At 49.8% G+C, this 12,839-nt stretch overlaps 1 protein-coding gene across 1 annotated transcript; it reads left to right on the forward strand.

Moving 5' to 3' along the window:
* Nucleotides 1–482: 482 nt before the first annotated feature.
* E2F4 (E2F transcription factor 4, p107/p130-binding) lies at nucleotides 483–12,723 on the forward strand (the record flags this gene model as incomplete). The annotated part of the gene is made up of 11 exons (XM_009577900.1): nucleotides 483–602; nucleotides 743–862; nucleotides 1,521–1,630; nucleotides 2,180–2,290; nucleotides 2,755–2,831; nucleotides 5,655–5,716; nucleotides 6,491–6,776; nucleotides 7,856–8,047; nucleotides 9,234–9,281; nucleotides 11,877–11,921; nucleotides 12,266–12,723. Coding segments are annotated over 11 exons (1,287 nt in total), but the record flags the coding sequence as incomplete, so codon positions are not given.
* Nucleotides 12,724–12,839: the final 116 nt, after the last annotated feature.

Consider the following 12,839-nt stretch of genomic DNA (forward strand, 5'->3'; position numbering starts at 1 on the left):
GGGCTGCCGGCCGCGCCAGGGGCCTGCGGAGGGGGCCCCGCACCTGCCGGCCTCATGTCCCTTCCCGCCGAGCGGGTCTCCCCGCCCTGCCGCTCTGCTGTCCCCAGCAAAGAGGGACGTTGCAGGCGTTGGCGTGCCTCACCTGGAGCCCCGTCTAGCCATCTTGTTCTCTTCCACGTCCTTGCCCCGCACCAAGGTGCTGCTTGATCACCGGCACCACAGTGATCCAGCCCGATAAAGCCTCCGAGACCTATAGAAGCGGAGAGGCTGTTCCTCCCTGCTGCGCTTTGTCCCCCTGGCATACAGCGGGAAGGGGAGCGCGGTCAGATTCAGCTCTGCCAAAGGTTGACCCTGATGTCTTTAGGCTGTGGAGAAGTGCCCTGTGAACGTGCCTTGCTCCTGCATTTTGCAGATCTTCACCTAGAGGAAGTAACTCTGTCTTTGTGGCGTGTACGGTACCTAAATCTAGGCCTTTTCTGTAGGTGAAGTTCCTTCACTGTGGTTTCCACAAATACCTCTTACGTGGGTACACGTGCGAGCGCGCTCTGACCCTTCGCAGGCCGCAGACAAATGCCCTGAAGATGCAAGGGAGTCTCCTGGCTGTAGGCTTCCGTCCTCTCCTCTGCCAAACTGTCCCTTTGGATCAGGGCAATATTTTCCTGCTTTAAATGTCTAAGTGGATTCGTTGATTTGAAGGGTTGTGCAGTGTAGGGTCTCCAAAGTCCTGGTCTGTTACCGGCAGGCGAGAGGGAACATCATTCCTATGCTGACCCGCGCTGTACGCGGTGCCACTGGCGTTGTTCGTCCTGGCTATGCCGGTGCCGCACCCGTTAAACTCTTGCTGGCGCTAGCTGGCCATGCGGTAGTGGGAAGGGGTGTATCGGCGCAGTCCGGTGTGTCCTGAAACCTGAGGGGAGGAGAGTCGTGTGAGCAAGGCAGGGAAGTCCCAGGGCTGCTGAGGAGCTTCTCCCTTACAGCCGAGCTCACTCTCTTCCCAGCGTGCTCACTCTCCTCCCAGCGTCATGCCTTTCAAACAGAAGAATCTGCCTGTTGAAAAAGTGTCGATTCTCTATCAAGCGGCATCAGATCAGATTTAGAAAAGACCTTTTGAGTGTTGACTTCACTAAACCGTTGTCAGTCGCACAGACGGCTCTCTGCGTTCCTCTTCCTATCCCTATCTCTTTTACCCTGAAGGAGTACTGAATTTTTAGGCTGCCAGACTAGTGTCTTCTAGCACTGCTTTGCTGCTGAGGAATGGTGATTTTTGGACCCACTGCGAGCGAGATGGCCGGAATTTGGTTTGTGCTTAGTGGGGAGGTTGCTGGGTAAGAAAAGGAACGAAGGGGCAGCGGCTTCTTCTCATGGTCGTAATGACATTGAGAACACGGCTTTGTAATTTGAGGTGCTGGCACAGAGGTATGAGATGGCGAGCAGAGTGCTTGGCCAGGAGTTAATGTGACAGGCAGGAAGGAGTGAAACATGACTGCGAGTTTGGAGTTAAGTGTCTAACTTTTTTGCAGGCTGCAGATACTTTGGCTGTACGACAGAAGCGACGGATTTACGATATCACGAATGTCCTGGAAGGCATCGGGTTGATCGAGAAGAAATCCAAGAACAGTATCCAGTGGAAGTGAGTGACAGAGAAGCTCTAAATCATTCACAGGTCCCTTCTGGTCCCAGGTCCTGTCGTACGGGTGCCTTTTTACTCTGCAGGCAAGCAGGGCTTCGTGGGGCTGTTGTCTAAGTGACACTGCGGTTAAAATGCCCCACTGAGAGCAAGGTTCCTCGGTGGTCTGCGCATGCTTGTACTTCCCCCAGCTGGGCTATGCTGACGGTAGTAATGAGGAAAGCTGAAGCACGTATGGCCTGTCTCTTTTACAGCGGAGCTGTTATTTTGGTACAGACTAAGTATCTGCAGTGCCTTGGGCTAGAAAAGATGCCTCTATGGCACTGGAGAGCGGGGAGAGCCCTTCCAGTCTGTGGGACGTAGGCAGATGTACCAAACGTTGCTGTGCGGGAAGGTGGGGATCTAGAACGGGTACAGATGAGGCTTTCTGGGCGATCTGGCCTTGATGTATGACGGGTGACAGTAAGGGGGGTGGCAACCTCTCTGCAAGGTTGGGGCTGGTCTGGGTGCCTCCAGAGGCTGATGCACATCATTCCTTTTTACTTTGCGCAGAGGCGTGGGTCCTGGCTGCAACACACGTGAAATAGCTCACAAACTTATCGAGCTGAAAGCAGACATAGAGGACCTGGAGCAGCGGGAACAGGAGCTGGAGCAGCAGAAGATGTGAAAATACAGAAGATGTGCAGAACAGTCGATATCCTTTGTGTGAACTGATTACTCTGTCTCCGTGTTCACTTGCTGGGCTGGAAAGCAGAGACCTGAGGGATCTGCACTGAAAGGGTCAAGAGGCAGTGCCTGCCTTTGAAATTAGGGTAACTCTGTCCAGCCTGGGAACCAGCTTTCTCTGCGGTGCACAGCTTCTCATCTGGCTTTTTGAAGTAAAAACCATTGTAATGTTTACCATGATGAGAAAAGTGCTTCTCTCCGAACCACAGGTGCCGTTTTCTCGAGCGTAGAGCTGCTCTTGTGGCTTGCCTATCTTAGGGTGTCAGCTCTGACGAGTATGTAGCTTGCAGACCTCACCTGCAGACCACTTCAGAGTGTGGTGTGGAGAGCCTTCTGGGAATGGCGTTCCTTGTGCTCGGGAAGGAAACGCCAGGTGCCCTTTGAGTTCTCTGTCTGTGCAGGAAGCTGCAGCTTTTCTCCTTAACCTTGGAAACATTAGCGTATGTGACCCATGAAGATATCTGCAAGTGCTTCACAGGTGAGGAAATGGTGCTCCATCGTAAAGATGTAACGCTGCAGTCCTATCGCTCTGTCCCAGCTGCTCTCCTTTCTCCAGGAAAGAGGAGGCAGCGGACCATGGGCTGCCCAACAGCATCAAGTTAAATGTCGTGTGAGCTCTGACGCCATCCTGGGTTTGTGTACCACTGAGTTGTAGCTTTTTTGTCACCATCCGAGGGGGCAGGCGGTTTCTTTTACTTGTGTTTAAAGGAACATAGCTGCTGTTCCTCAGGAATTCTTTTTTGCTGGGTGTCACTGTGTGGGGGCGTGTGTGTTACGTTACAAGCCCTTGATTTTAAGGGCTTGGGTGGACAATGTTCTAATAATGGGAAGCAAATTTTATTGCATGGTAGAAATCTGGGTGTAAGCAAGAAAATAGTATAAAAAGTGTTCCCCCAGCTGCATCATGCCCTCTACCAACAGGAATGCAAGGAGGAGGTAGTGAACAGCAGGACAGAAGGGAATATGCTGCTTGCTGTGACCTCACTCCCTTATGTACTGCCTTCCTAAAGCTGTGAGGTGCCTGTATAAAAAGCCATGTCTTCTGTCTCTGTGGGGCAAAAGTGAAGAAACCCACAGGAGTCTCTGTTTCTTCTCTATTGCCAATTTTAAGGATAGCTGTAGGACCAAAAAAAAAAAAAATACCCCTGGTGGCCAGCATGCAATTCGGCAGCCTGCAGTACATAAACTGTTCTTCTCAGCTGTAGTGGTGTGGAGTCGCATCTCCTTTCTGCTTCAGTGGACACCTGACCTCTCCTCACCCCGTGCAACTTGCATCTGCTTGCTTGCAGCAGAGATTGAAGCTACTTCTCCTGACCGCCCCCAGCCATGCGTAATCTCGCCCTTGTCTGACTCTCTCCTTGTCTCTTCCAAGTGATCTTCTCACCCTACACTTCATCAGCTCTTCTGTTTTTCATCTTTGCCTTTGTGTGCTTTCTGTGTTCACCAGGCTTTGTACTGCTCGAGTTCCTGCTGGTAACTTATCATCACCACCCCCTTTGCTTTACTGTTTCTTCTGATTTAAGCTAGCACTTTTTGGGGGCAGGGATTGTATTTTCAGTTTGGTAGTGCTTGGGGCCAGATGACTCGTAACAGTTTACTGGGGACCAGCAGACAGCTTATTACTTGGTTGATTGAGTGTTTTGCATTTTATTGCACCTGTTTTTTGTAAACCAGTTTGTGTCTGAAGTCAGACCTCATCAAAATGCGCAGAGAAGATGAGATCTTACTGAGGGCAGACCTGAATTCCTCCCAGAACAGAGGCTTGATCCACCCTTTTCCATTGTCTGTTCAGTGTGTGCCCAGTTTTGCTGTATGAATATGCCTTACATATTTTTTTTTTCCTCTCTGAAGTGTCCGAGCCTCGCAGAGGTTCTTTGTTGGACCCCTTGTGTTCTTGAACTGTGGTGCAGGCTGAATTTCAGCTCCTGTTTTTTTTTTTTTCTGATTGACTGCTATTGAATTTGCTTTCTCAAAGTGAGTTAGGGCTTGAAGATTTCCGTGCTTGGATTCTTGTCAAATATGGATTCATTATTTGGATTAATTAAAAAAAAAAAAGTGAGTGTGTGTTAGCTTTCAGTGACTGGGAAACATAATTTTCCCATCTGTTGCTGTGATGTATTTTGCACTTGCAGAATCAAAAAGGAAGTGGAAACACACTGTACGCTGTTTTGTAAAAGTATTTGGGACGTAGCTATCAAGGGAGATAGAAATGCAGTGCCTGAATTGTTGAAGCTAACAGGTCTTAAAGCTTGAGCTTGTGTCTTTGAGCTTTATTAGGCATTTTTAATGTCTTTTAACAATAATTTTCTTGAGTGCAATTTGTTAAAGGAATCCCATCTTATTGACAAATCCTGTGGTATTTTTAATCCCTGTACCTTTTGCTGATCTGATCTTTATTTGCCTGCCTAAAATTAAAGGATGTGCTCTTCTGCTGTCCACTCTCTCTCATCGCTCTGGGGATCTTCTATGTTAATTATCAAGTGAAGCTTAATGCAGAATACCGGTGAAGTGCGAATACTAACCACACTAAAGCTTAAACATTCAAAGTGAAAGCTGCTAACTGCTCAGTCTGAATACGTCTGATGTTCACAGCGCTGGTACTTCTCTGTTCACGCTTCTCTAAACCCGGATATGGAGTGGAAGCTGCTCACCTGAGACTGTTGTGTTATTAGGGGCGCAGGTCTTAAGGAGCTGCAGAACTTGAAAAGGAAAGATGCTGTCAGCCTGGCTCCCAGCCCCGCATGTGCTGGGCTCTGCGCAGGCTCCAATACAACTAACACCAGCCAGCTCTCTTGCCAGCAGAGACTGGGGAGTGTTGGTTTCGGGTGTTGGTACTGCAGCATGAGGCTGCCATACTGTTGGCAGCCTGGCTCCTGAGCCTAGTGCGACACCATCTCTCCGCTGGCAGTGCAGCTCTTTGAGTTGCGCGCTCTTTTGTTTATAATTCGCACCTAAAAGCTTGTGACAACAAGATGAAGCATCCTTCGCTTAGGATTCAGATGTTCTTACGAGTCAATTTAAGCCAGCCCTTCTGAGGGAAAGAAAGGTTAGTCCTGTTGAGGATGCTGCTAAGAAACTTCAGGGTTGCTTTGGGAGAAACTTCACAGGTTCTTTGTGCCCTGGGCAGTTGGGGCACTGGGAGCTGTAGGATATGCTTAGCAGCTTAGGTGGGTGTAAATGGCAATCCTCCAGGGAAGGGAGCGCAGGAGATAGGGGGCTTTGAGGAGAGGCTCTTTGTCAGTGCTTAATTATCATGAGAACAGTTCGTGCCCACTGAGTGCTGACCAGTCTGTTTTCACAGGAGACACCCTCCTTGCGATTCGAGCCCCATCAGGCACGCGTTTGGAGGTTCCCATCCCTGAGGTGAGTGGTAAATGCGTGGGCAGAGAGCAGGAGTGTCTGTGTGTGTGTGTGTCGGGGCGGGGGTTGTTGCTGGATTGGCCAGGCTGGGAGTTGGCAGTCAGGGCTTTGATGGAGTCGGAGGAACTGGCAACCCAAGGGAGGCTCCAGATATTAAATAATTGCCAGGAAAGTCTGTTGTTTGGAAGTACGTGAGTAATTGCAGGAGCACCAGGGGAGAGGATAGTCTTGGGAGTCAGGGGAATTGTGTGGAACCATGCTGGAGAACAAGTCTTACGAGGAGCGGCTGAGGGAACTGGGGCTGTTTAGCCGGGAGAAGAGGAGGCTGAGGGGAGACCTCATCGCGCTCTACAACTCCCTGAAAGGAGGTTGTAGCGAGGTGGGGGTCGGTCTCTTCTCCCAAGTAACCAGCGATAGGACGAGAGGAAATGGCCTCAAGTTGCGCCAGGGGAGGTTTAGATTGAACATTAGGAAAAATTTCTTTACTGAAAGAGTGGTCGGGCCTTGGAACAGGCTGCCCAGGGAAGTGGTGGAGTCCCCATCCCTGGGGGTATTTAAAAGACGTGTAGATGAGGCGCTTAGGGACATGGTTTAGTGGGCATGGGGGTGTTGGGTTGACGGTTGGACTCGATGATCTTAGAGGTCTTTTCCAATCTTAATGATTCTATGATTCTATGCTGAACTGTCTGGACAGCATGTCTTGCCTCTGGGAAATTTGTGTTCTGCTTGAAAAAGGCATTTAACGTATGGTTGTGTTTTGCTTTTGACTTTTCTCAGGGCCTAAATGGGCAGAAGAAATACCAGATCCATCTGAAGAGCACAAGTGGTCCCATTGATGTTCTCTTAGTAAACAAAGATGCTTGGAGCTCTCCTCCTGTCGTACTACCTGTCCCTCCCCCTGAAGACCTCATTCAGTGCCAGGCAGTTGCACCCTCAAAACCGCAGATACCACCGCTCGCCCACTTCCAGGAGGCATCCGTTCCCAGCAGCACCCAGCCCTCCACACCGACACCTACCAGCACTCAGGACCATAGCCCTGCCGCGCAGAAAGCCGCAAGCACAGGTGAGAGGGAGGTTACAGGAGCAGAAATGGGATGGTGGCCGACAAAGGAGAGTGCGTTCCTTGGCCTGGCTGGGGCTGGCACTGCTGGTCGTGGAGCATTGTCGGCTCCTGGCAAAGGGGGCACCTCTGCCTTGGCTGCAGTGAGCCTTTTCTTTTGTCTTGATTAGTGGGACTGGCTGCGTTAATGGAAATAAGACACTTGGCTTGAGGGGGTAGTGCCAGCCTGTAGGAGCAGCGGTGGGGGAGAGACCGATCATGCAGATATATTGATTAGCAGAAGTTTGTAAAAGGGTCTTCGAGGCTCAAGTTCAACTTTCAGTTTGAAAAAAGACTGTCAAAAATACTAGATTAGGTTGGTTGTGGCATTGTCCACCCAAATTTTGAAAGCCTCCAGCGGTGGAGATCCCCAGCTTCCTTGGTGAGCTCTTCCAGCGCTGCAGCACCCTCTCAGTGAATTTCTTTTTCCTGATGTCTGGATCCTTTGAGCTGCATCTCGTGCCTGTTGTGCATGTTACATCGTCTGGCACCACCGAAAAGTTCTTGATTTTTGTAACTGCCTTTCAGGTAGCTGCAAGCGGCTATTAGATTGCCCTTAGACTTCTCTTTGCCTGACTGAACAAGCCCAGCTCTCTCCACCACCCCTTGTAGGCCATGTGCCCTAGACCCCTGGCCAACTTGGTAGCCCTCAGCTGGATCTTCTCCACGTCTTTCTTGAAGTGGAGGATGACCAAAGCTGGACACAGTATTCCAAGTGCAGCCTCAGCCCCAAGCAAGAGGATAGTAACTTCCCTCAATGTGCTGGCTATGCTTCTCCTGGTGTAGCTTACTACCTGGCTTGTGTTAATTGCTGTGAGAGCATGTTCTTGGCTTATGTGCAGCCTGGTACCACCAAGACCGCTCTCCGGCAGAGCTGCAGCAGGACCTGGGAGTTTTTATTGGGTGAAAGCAAGAAGCCGTCTTCCTATGCAGCTGTCTGTGCTTGGCCAGCATTGCCAGTGAGGGTTGAGTCTGTGCTGCAGCCGCTTGCTTTGGGGCTGGTGGGAGACGACATTCCTGAGTGTGCCTGTGGCTCTTTCCAGAATGCGGTGTCTCAGCGGCAGAGTCCAAGAGCAGCAGCGACTTTGACCCCCTCAGCAACGCGTCCGCATCGGCTGGCCAGCCTGACGGGTTAGATACCCAGCCGCTACAATCCTCTGCCTCGCTGGACAGCAGCTCCGTCCTACCCAGCCCCTCTACCTCCTTCGAGCCGATCAAGCCTGATCCCACAGGAAGTGAGTATGCACCTCGTTTCCTGTGTTGCTCCAAAAGCATGCTGCTTGGAGCGAGGGAAAGGCTGCTGGCCCTGGGGGAAGGAGCTGAACTCCATTCTGCCTTTGCTGTCAGCCAGGCTCTGCAAGGGATGAGTGTTTCCCTGAGAGGGTGCTGGGGAAGCTGGTGAGAAGGTGACTGTGTCATGTCTAGTGTCCTGATGCTTTCTGTGACACCAGTACTAGAAAACCTGCAAGGGACACTCGCGTGACACACGTCTCTGCTGTTATAGGTAGGATTATTCCCTGGTAGGATTATTCCCTCCAATTTTTGAGACTCCATGAAGCTATAGAATTTCCAGCCGTCACTGAGAGCACCTTTGTAACTCATGGGGAGTTTTCCTTTACTAGGAGAGCTCTTGTATCTGTTTTCCTCCTTTACTCAGGAATACTTCATCTATCTTTAGTGATCTTGTGGTCTTAATGATCTCGCAGTGTATATTTGGGGAGCTCCTTGATGTGCTTGGTAAGGTAAAATGGGCTTTAAAAAAGGGATATTTGAGCTTTATGCCAGGAAATGGCAGGCTGGCCCAAGGAGAGAAAAACATCCTCTGGGTAAGACACACTGCTTTAATGTTTTGAAGCCTACCTTCACTGCAGAAACACTCCAGGTTAGAGAGTTATGGTTAGAAGAGGAAATCTTACTCAAATGTAGCTCATGCAGTGCTTTTTTCACGCTTCTGCTGCTGGCACGTCCTAGAGAAGCGTGAACTGTCTGTCTTCATCTTGGAGTAGTTTTGATGGTGGAATTAGGCCTTTGGGGTGCATATGGCTTACCATATCCCAGTGGGCCTGTGCTCACTCTCCAAAGGCATGTCCTCCTCCTACACAAGATAAATCGAGGTGGTGTACGGAAGCTGACGCCATGTGAGGCTTACACACAGGCAATTACTCTAGAGCTGCTGACTATGATAACATGTTCGTGTCCCGGGGCTCCTGCAGATCTATTTTAAAGTAGTCGAGCTTAAGTATTTCATTGCTTATCATTTCAGCAGAACTATGTGACATGGGGTGTGGGAGCAGAATTTCTGGATGGCATAGGATGATTTGCGTGCCTAAGGAGTACTGTAGGACAGTAGGTGATTATGCTGTAAAGCATTTCAGACTCTTCATGTAACGATGCAAACCATTTGGTTTGTTGTATTTGCAGTACTGGAACTTCCCAAAGAGCTGTCAGAGATGTTTGATCCAACGAGAGGTATGTTCACTCCCTGACCACGGCTTTGTTCCGTGCCCATCTACCTACAGAAGTGGCACAGTTTGTTTTATTCTTTCCCTTTTGGATTATTTTGGGGATGTGGTTTTGTGAGGTGCTTGTGGTCGTTGGTGGCTGCTGGCTCTCTACTTATAGTTAGGCACTCTTAAAATTACTGGTTTCTGTATATATCTTTCTGTCTTCATGTTGCCAGCAACCTCTGTTAGTTTGCCCTACAGTGTGTAGATGAGGGCTTTCCCTTCCCCATGCCAATGCTAATCTGTGCTCTGGCTTCCCATGCTCCTTCTCCAACTTGTCTGCACACAAGAAAAATCCCTGTTAGTCTTGTTTCAGCTGTAGCCTGCCCGAGGCTAATCCAAGCAAATAACCTAGGGAGATAGATAGTCTTCTCTCTTCGAAATATCCCTCAGTGGTTTTGGTGGTGCTAGTAATTTTGGAGCAGTAGGGGCGGGGATGCTGTTACTTGTGTTAGGAGTTCTGCCTCTGCCCAAGGAATGTCTGGGTGTCGCTGCCTAATGGTGGGACGGACTCTGGGCTAAGGGCAGGAGAGGTGAAGGAATTTGGTCTAACATAAGCCTAAGCTGGGAAACTCTTTTTATCTGCACGTTTATTTCCCTTCAATGCTGGTGTAATACTTTCTAGCCCCGCAGCTAGGCAGAGCCGAGTACACACAAGCGCTTTGGTGGTGGTGACAGGATATGTACAACAACAGCCCCTAGTTCTGTGCTCTAGCGGGTGCTTCGTGAAAGTGCTGTCTTTGTGTAAAAACCCCACAGTCCCAAATGCACGTGCTCAACCATCTGATCTGTGTGCTGGGAGCCCTGGGCTCCGCAGTCGGTCTGGAGAACACCCTTCCTCCTTGCTCAGCACCCGCTGCTGCAGACAGTGGAGAAAGTCGTGGTAATGCCTGAATGCAGCTGAAGAGGAATTTTGACTTTGTGATGTGAAACATAAACTGCTGCAAGGCCCCAGCCTGTGTAGAAGATCTAGCTTAACCCAAACTAACTATGCTATGGGACTATGTGGACATTATTAAAAGGGAGATGTTTGCTGTCTACGGTAATGTATGTTGTTTTATGGAGTATTCTTCCCAATTTGGAGGGGAAAGGTAGAGATCCAGGAGTGAAGGTCAAAACAGTCGACAGCTACGGAGGCAAAGCTCAGGACTGGAAAAAGCAACACTACAGAGCTTGGAGAAATGGGCCTTGCAGCGTGCTCCGTGCTTTCGTTCCTGTGTGATCCCAGTAATGTTGCCCTGGCACTGGCTATTGCTTTAAGGCTATGCAGTTTAAGCTGCAAGAGCCTGGAGTCCTTCCTTAGTGTTTTGTATTGGAATTACTTTTTCTGCATGGTTTTCTCTCTCTTTTAAATGGGTGCTTAATAACTGCTTGTTTTAAACTCGTATCTTGGAAAAAACCTGAATTGCAACACACACATATACACACCCTGCTATATTACAAGCCCTGATCTAAGAATGCAGGTTCTGCATTTAATTGCTATTTATTGAAGCTGGTATTAGTCCTGGCTAGTCACTTGGTGTTGAAATTCTCATCTCACGGCACTGAATTAGACAGGTATGTTCCTGTCCTCTAGGAAATAGCCTGCTGTGGATAAGCGTCTTGAAAATGGGCTCATCTGAGTTTCTTTTGTGAAAGCCTATTTCAAGTGCAGGTAGTATCTCATCAACCCAGTAGACTGAGTTAGATATTCACTATCTTAACTTGGTGAAGTGGTATTCAGAAAGTTGTTTTCAAATGCTCAGCTTCTTAAAGAAAAGAGATTGACTTGCACATGCTTTGTCTGCATGCTTGTCTGTCTACCCTTCAAGTGCCCTGTGAACCTACTAGCCAAGAGTAACAACGTTGGAGGAAGGAATGACATTTCAGAGATAATTAATTTTTTTACAGTTTTGTGTCGGCGGTAGAGGGGAGAGCAGTTAATGGCCCATTCGGGAAGGATATGCAGAGCTCAGATGCTCATTCTGTTTGGCAGCGGGCAGCTGGCGAATCTGCCAGGGCATATGGCTGGATCAGCCACAGCACAGCCATGGGGCAAGGGGAGCAAATTAGGGGGACAGAGGACACAAATCTGGAGGAAACTGGAGGTTCATTAGTTCTACTGCTCCTGGAACAGCTCATTTGGCTTTTAATTTTCATCCCTTTAGCAAAGTTGCTGGGTAATTGAGGACTGTGAATATGTCAGGCTCTACCAGTTCAATTTCTGGTGCGTGTTGAAGAGTTTCCTTTGGAGGAGTTCGGGGCACCAGCTAGCATGCCAGTGCAGGGGTAAGGCACAGCCCGTCATGTGAAGGAGACTGGCGTACAGTTGAGCTAAAGCAGGCAGAAACCTCCTGCAGAATTTTTTGATGTAGCTTGAACTGTCGGACACGGATTTCCCCTCGCTTGTGGCAGGAGGCCCAAGCCCCCTCTCGCCAATGCCTGCTGCAGACGCTGTGCCTTAGCCAGGGAAGGGACAACAAGGGTGAGGGCCAGAAGAGACTGGGAAGGGTGGGATACTGCACGGGAGCAGACCAGGAGAGCAGCGTGTGTTGCTTAACCATGCCTGTCTCTTCCCCAGAATGTATGAACTCTGAGCTGCTGGAAGAGCTGATGTCATCTGAAGGTGAGTCTTTGAGTCTCCCCCCTGTGGTGTGGCCTTTCCAGGGGAGGAAGACCATCTTGTGTGACTTTACCCAGCTGGCAGTCTTGTGACTGCAGGCTCGCCCTCATCTTTTCTGGGCTCCGGACGCAGACTATGTTCTCACTGTCCTGCCAGTCCCTGAGAGCGGTGTGAGGATCAGAAGAGCCTGTCTCTTCCATGTCGCAAGGCTGATTTGAAGCAAGCTCAAAGACTGTTACTGCGAGGTGGCCTCCTCGTGGCTCCGCAGCTCAGCGCCCATTGGCAGCTCTTGGCTAGGTGTGGGAGTGCTGAGTTTTGTAACCAACTGGCGGCTTCTCTTTCCCCAGTGTTTGCTCCCTTGCTCCGCCTCTCCCCTCCACCTGGAGATCACGACTACATCTACAACCTGGATGAGAGTGAAGGCGTCTGTGACCTCTTTGACGTGCCTGTCCTCAACCTCTGACTTCTCAGTGCGGCTGTGAGCTTCGCAAACACAGACCGTTTTGTAACTCTTTGGAAAGTGTCTATTTTTGGATTCCTTTTGTGGTAGAGCTCGATGAGTGAGCGATTCAGAGATGTTCTCATATGGACTCAGAACCAAGAGATGCGGACTTGCAGGCCGGGAGCCTCCCCGTAGCTTCTTCCTCTTCCTCTGTTGCACGTGCAACTCACCCTGCCGCATCTCTCGCTCCACTGGATCCTGGGCCTCACTTCAAAGGGTCTGTGTTTTGAGCGTTCCCAGTTCACCCGTAGAGTTTGCCCATGTGCCTCTCCGAGCTTCCTCAAATCTGCATGCCTTGGTTTTTCCTGCACTCCTAGAGGCACTTTGCACCTCCTAGGTACCAGCTGCTACAAGGAGCCCTAATATCGTGGTCAGTTCACAAGCCCGGAGGTAGTTAGCTAGATTTTTTCAATGTGAGC

The sequence above is a fragment of the Fulmarus glacialis genome, unplaced genomic scaffold (assembly GCF_000690835.1).
Source record: "Fulmarus glacialis isolate BGI_N327 unplaced genomic scaffold, ASM69083v1 scaffold17175, whole genome shotgun sequence".
In the NCBI taxonomy this organism is placed as follows: Eukaryota; Metazoa; Chordata; class Aves; order Procellariiformes; family Procellariidae; genus Fulmarus; species Fulmarus glacialis.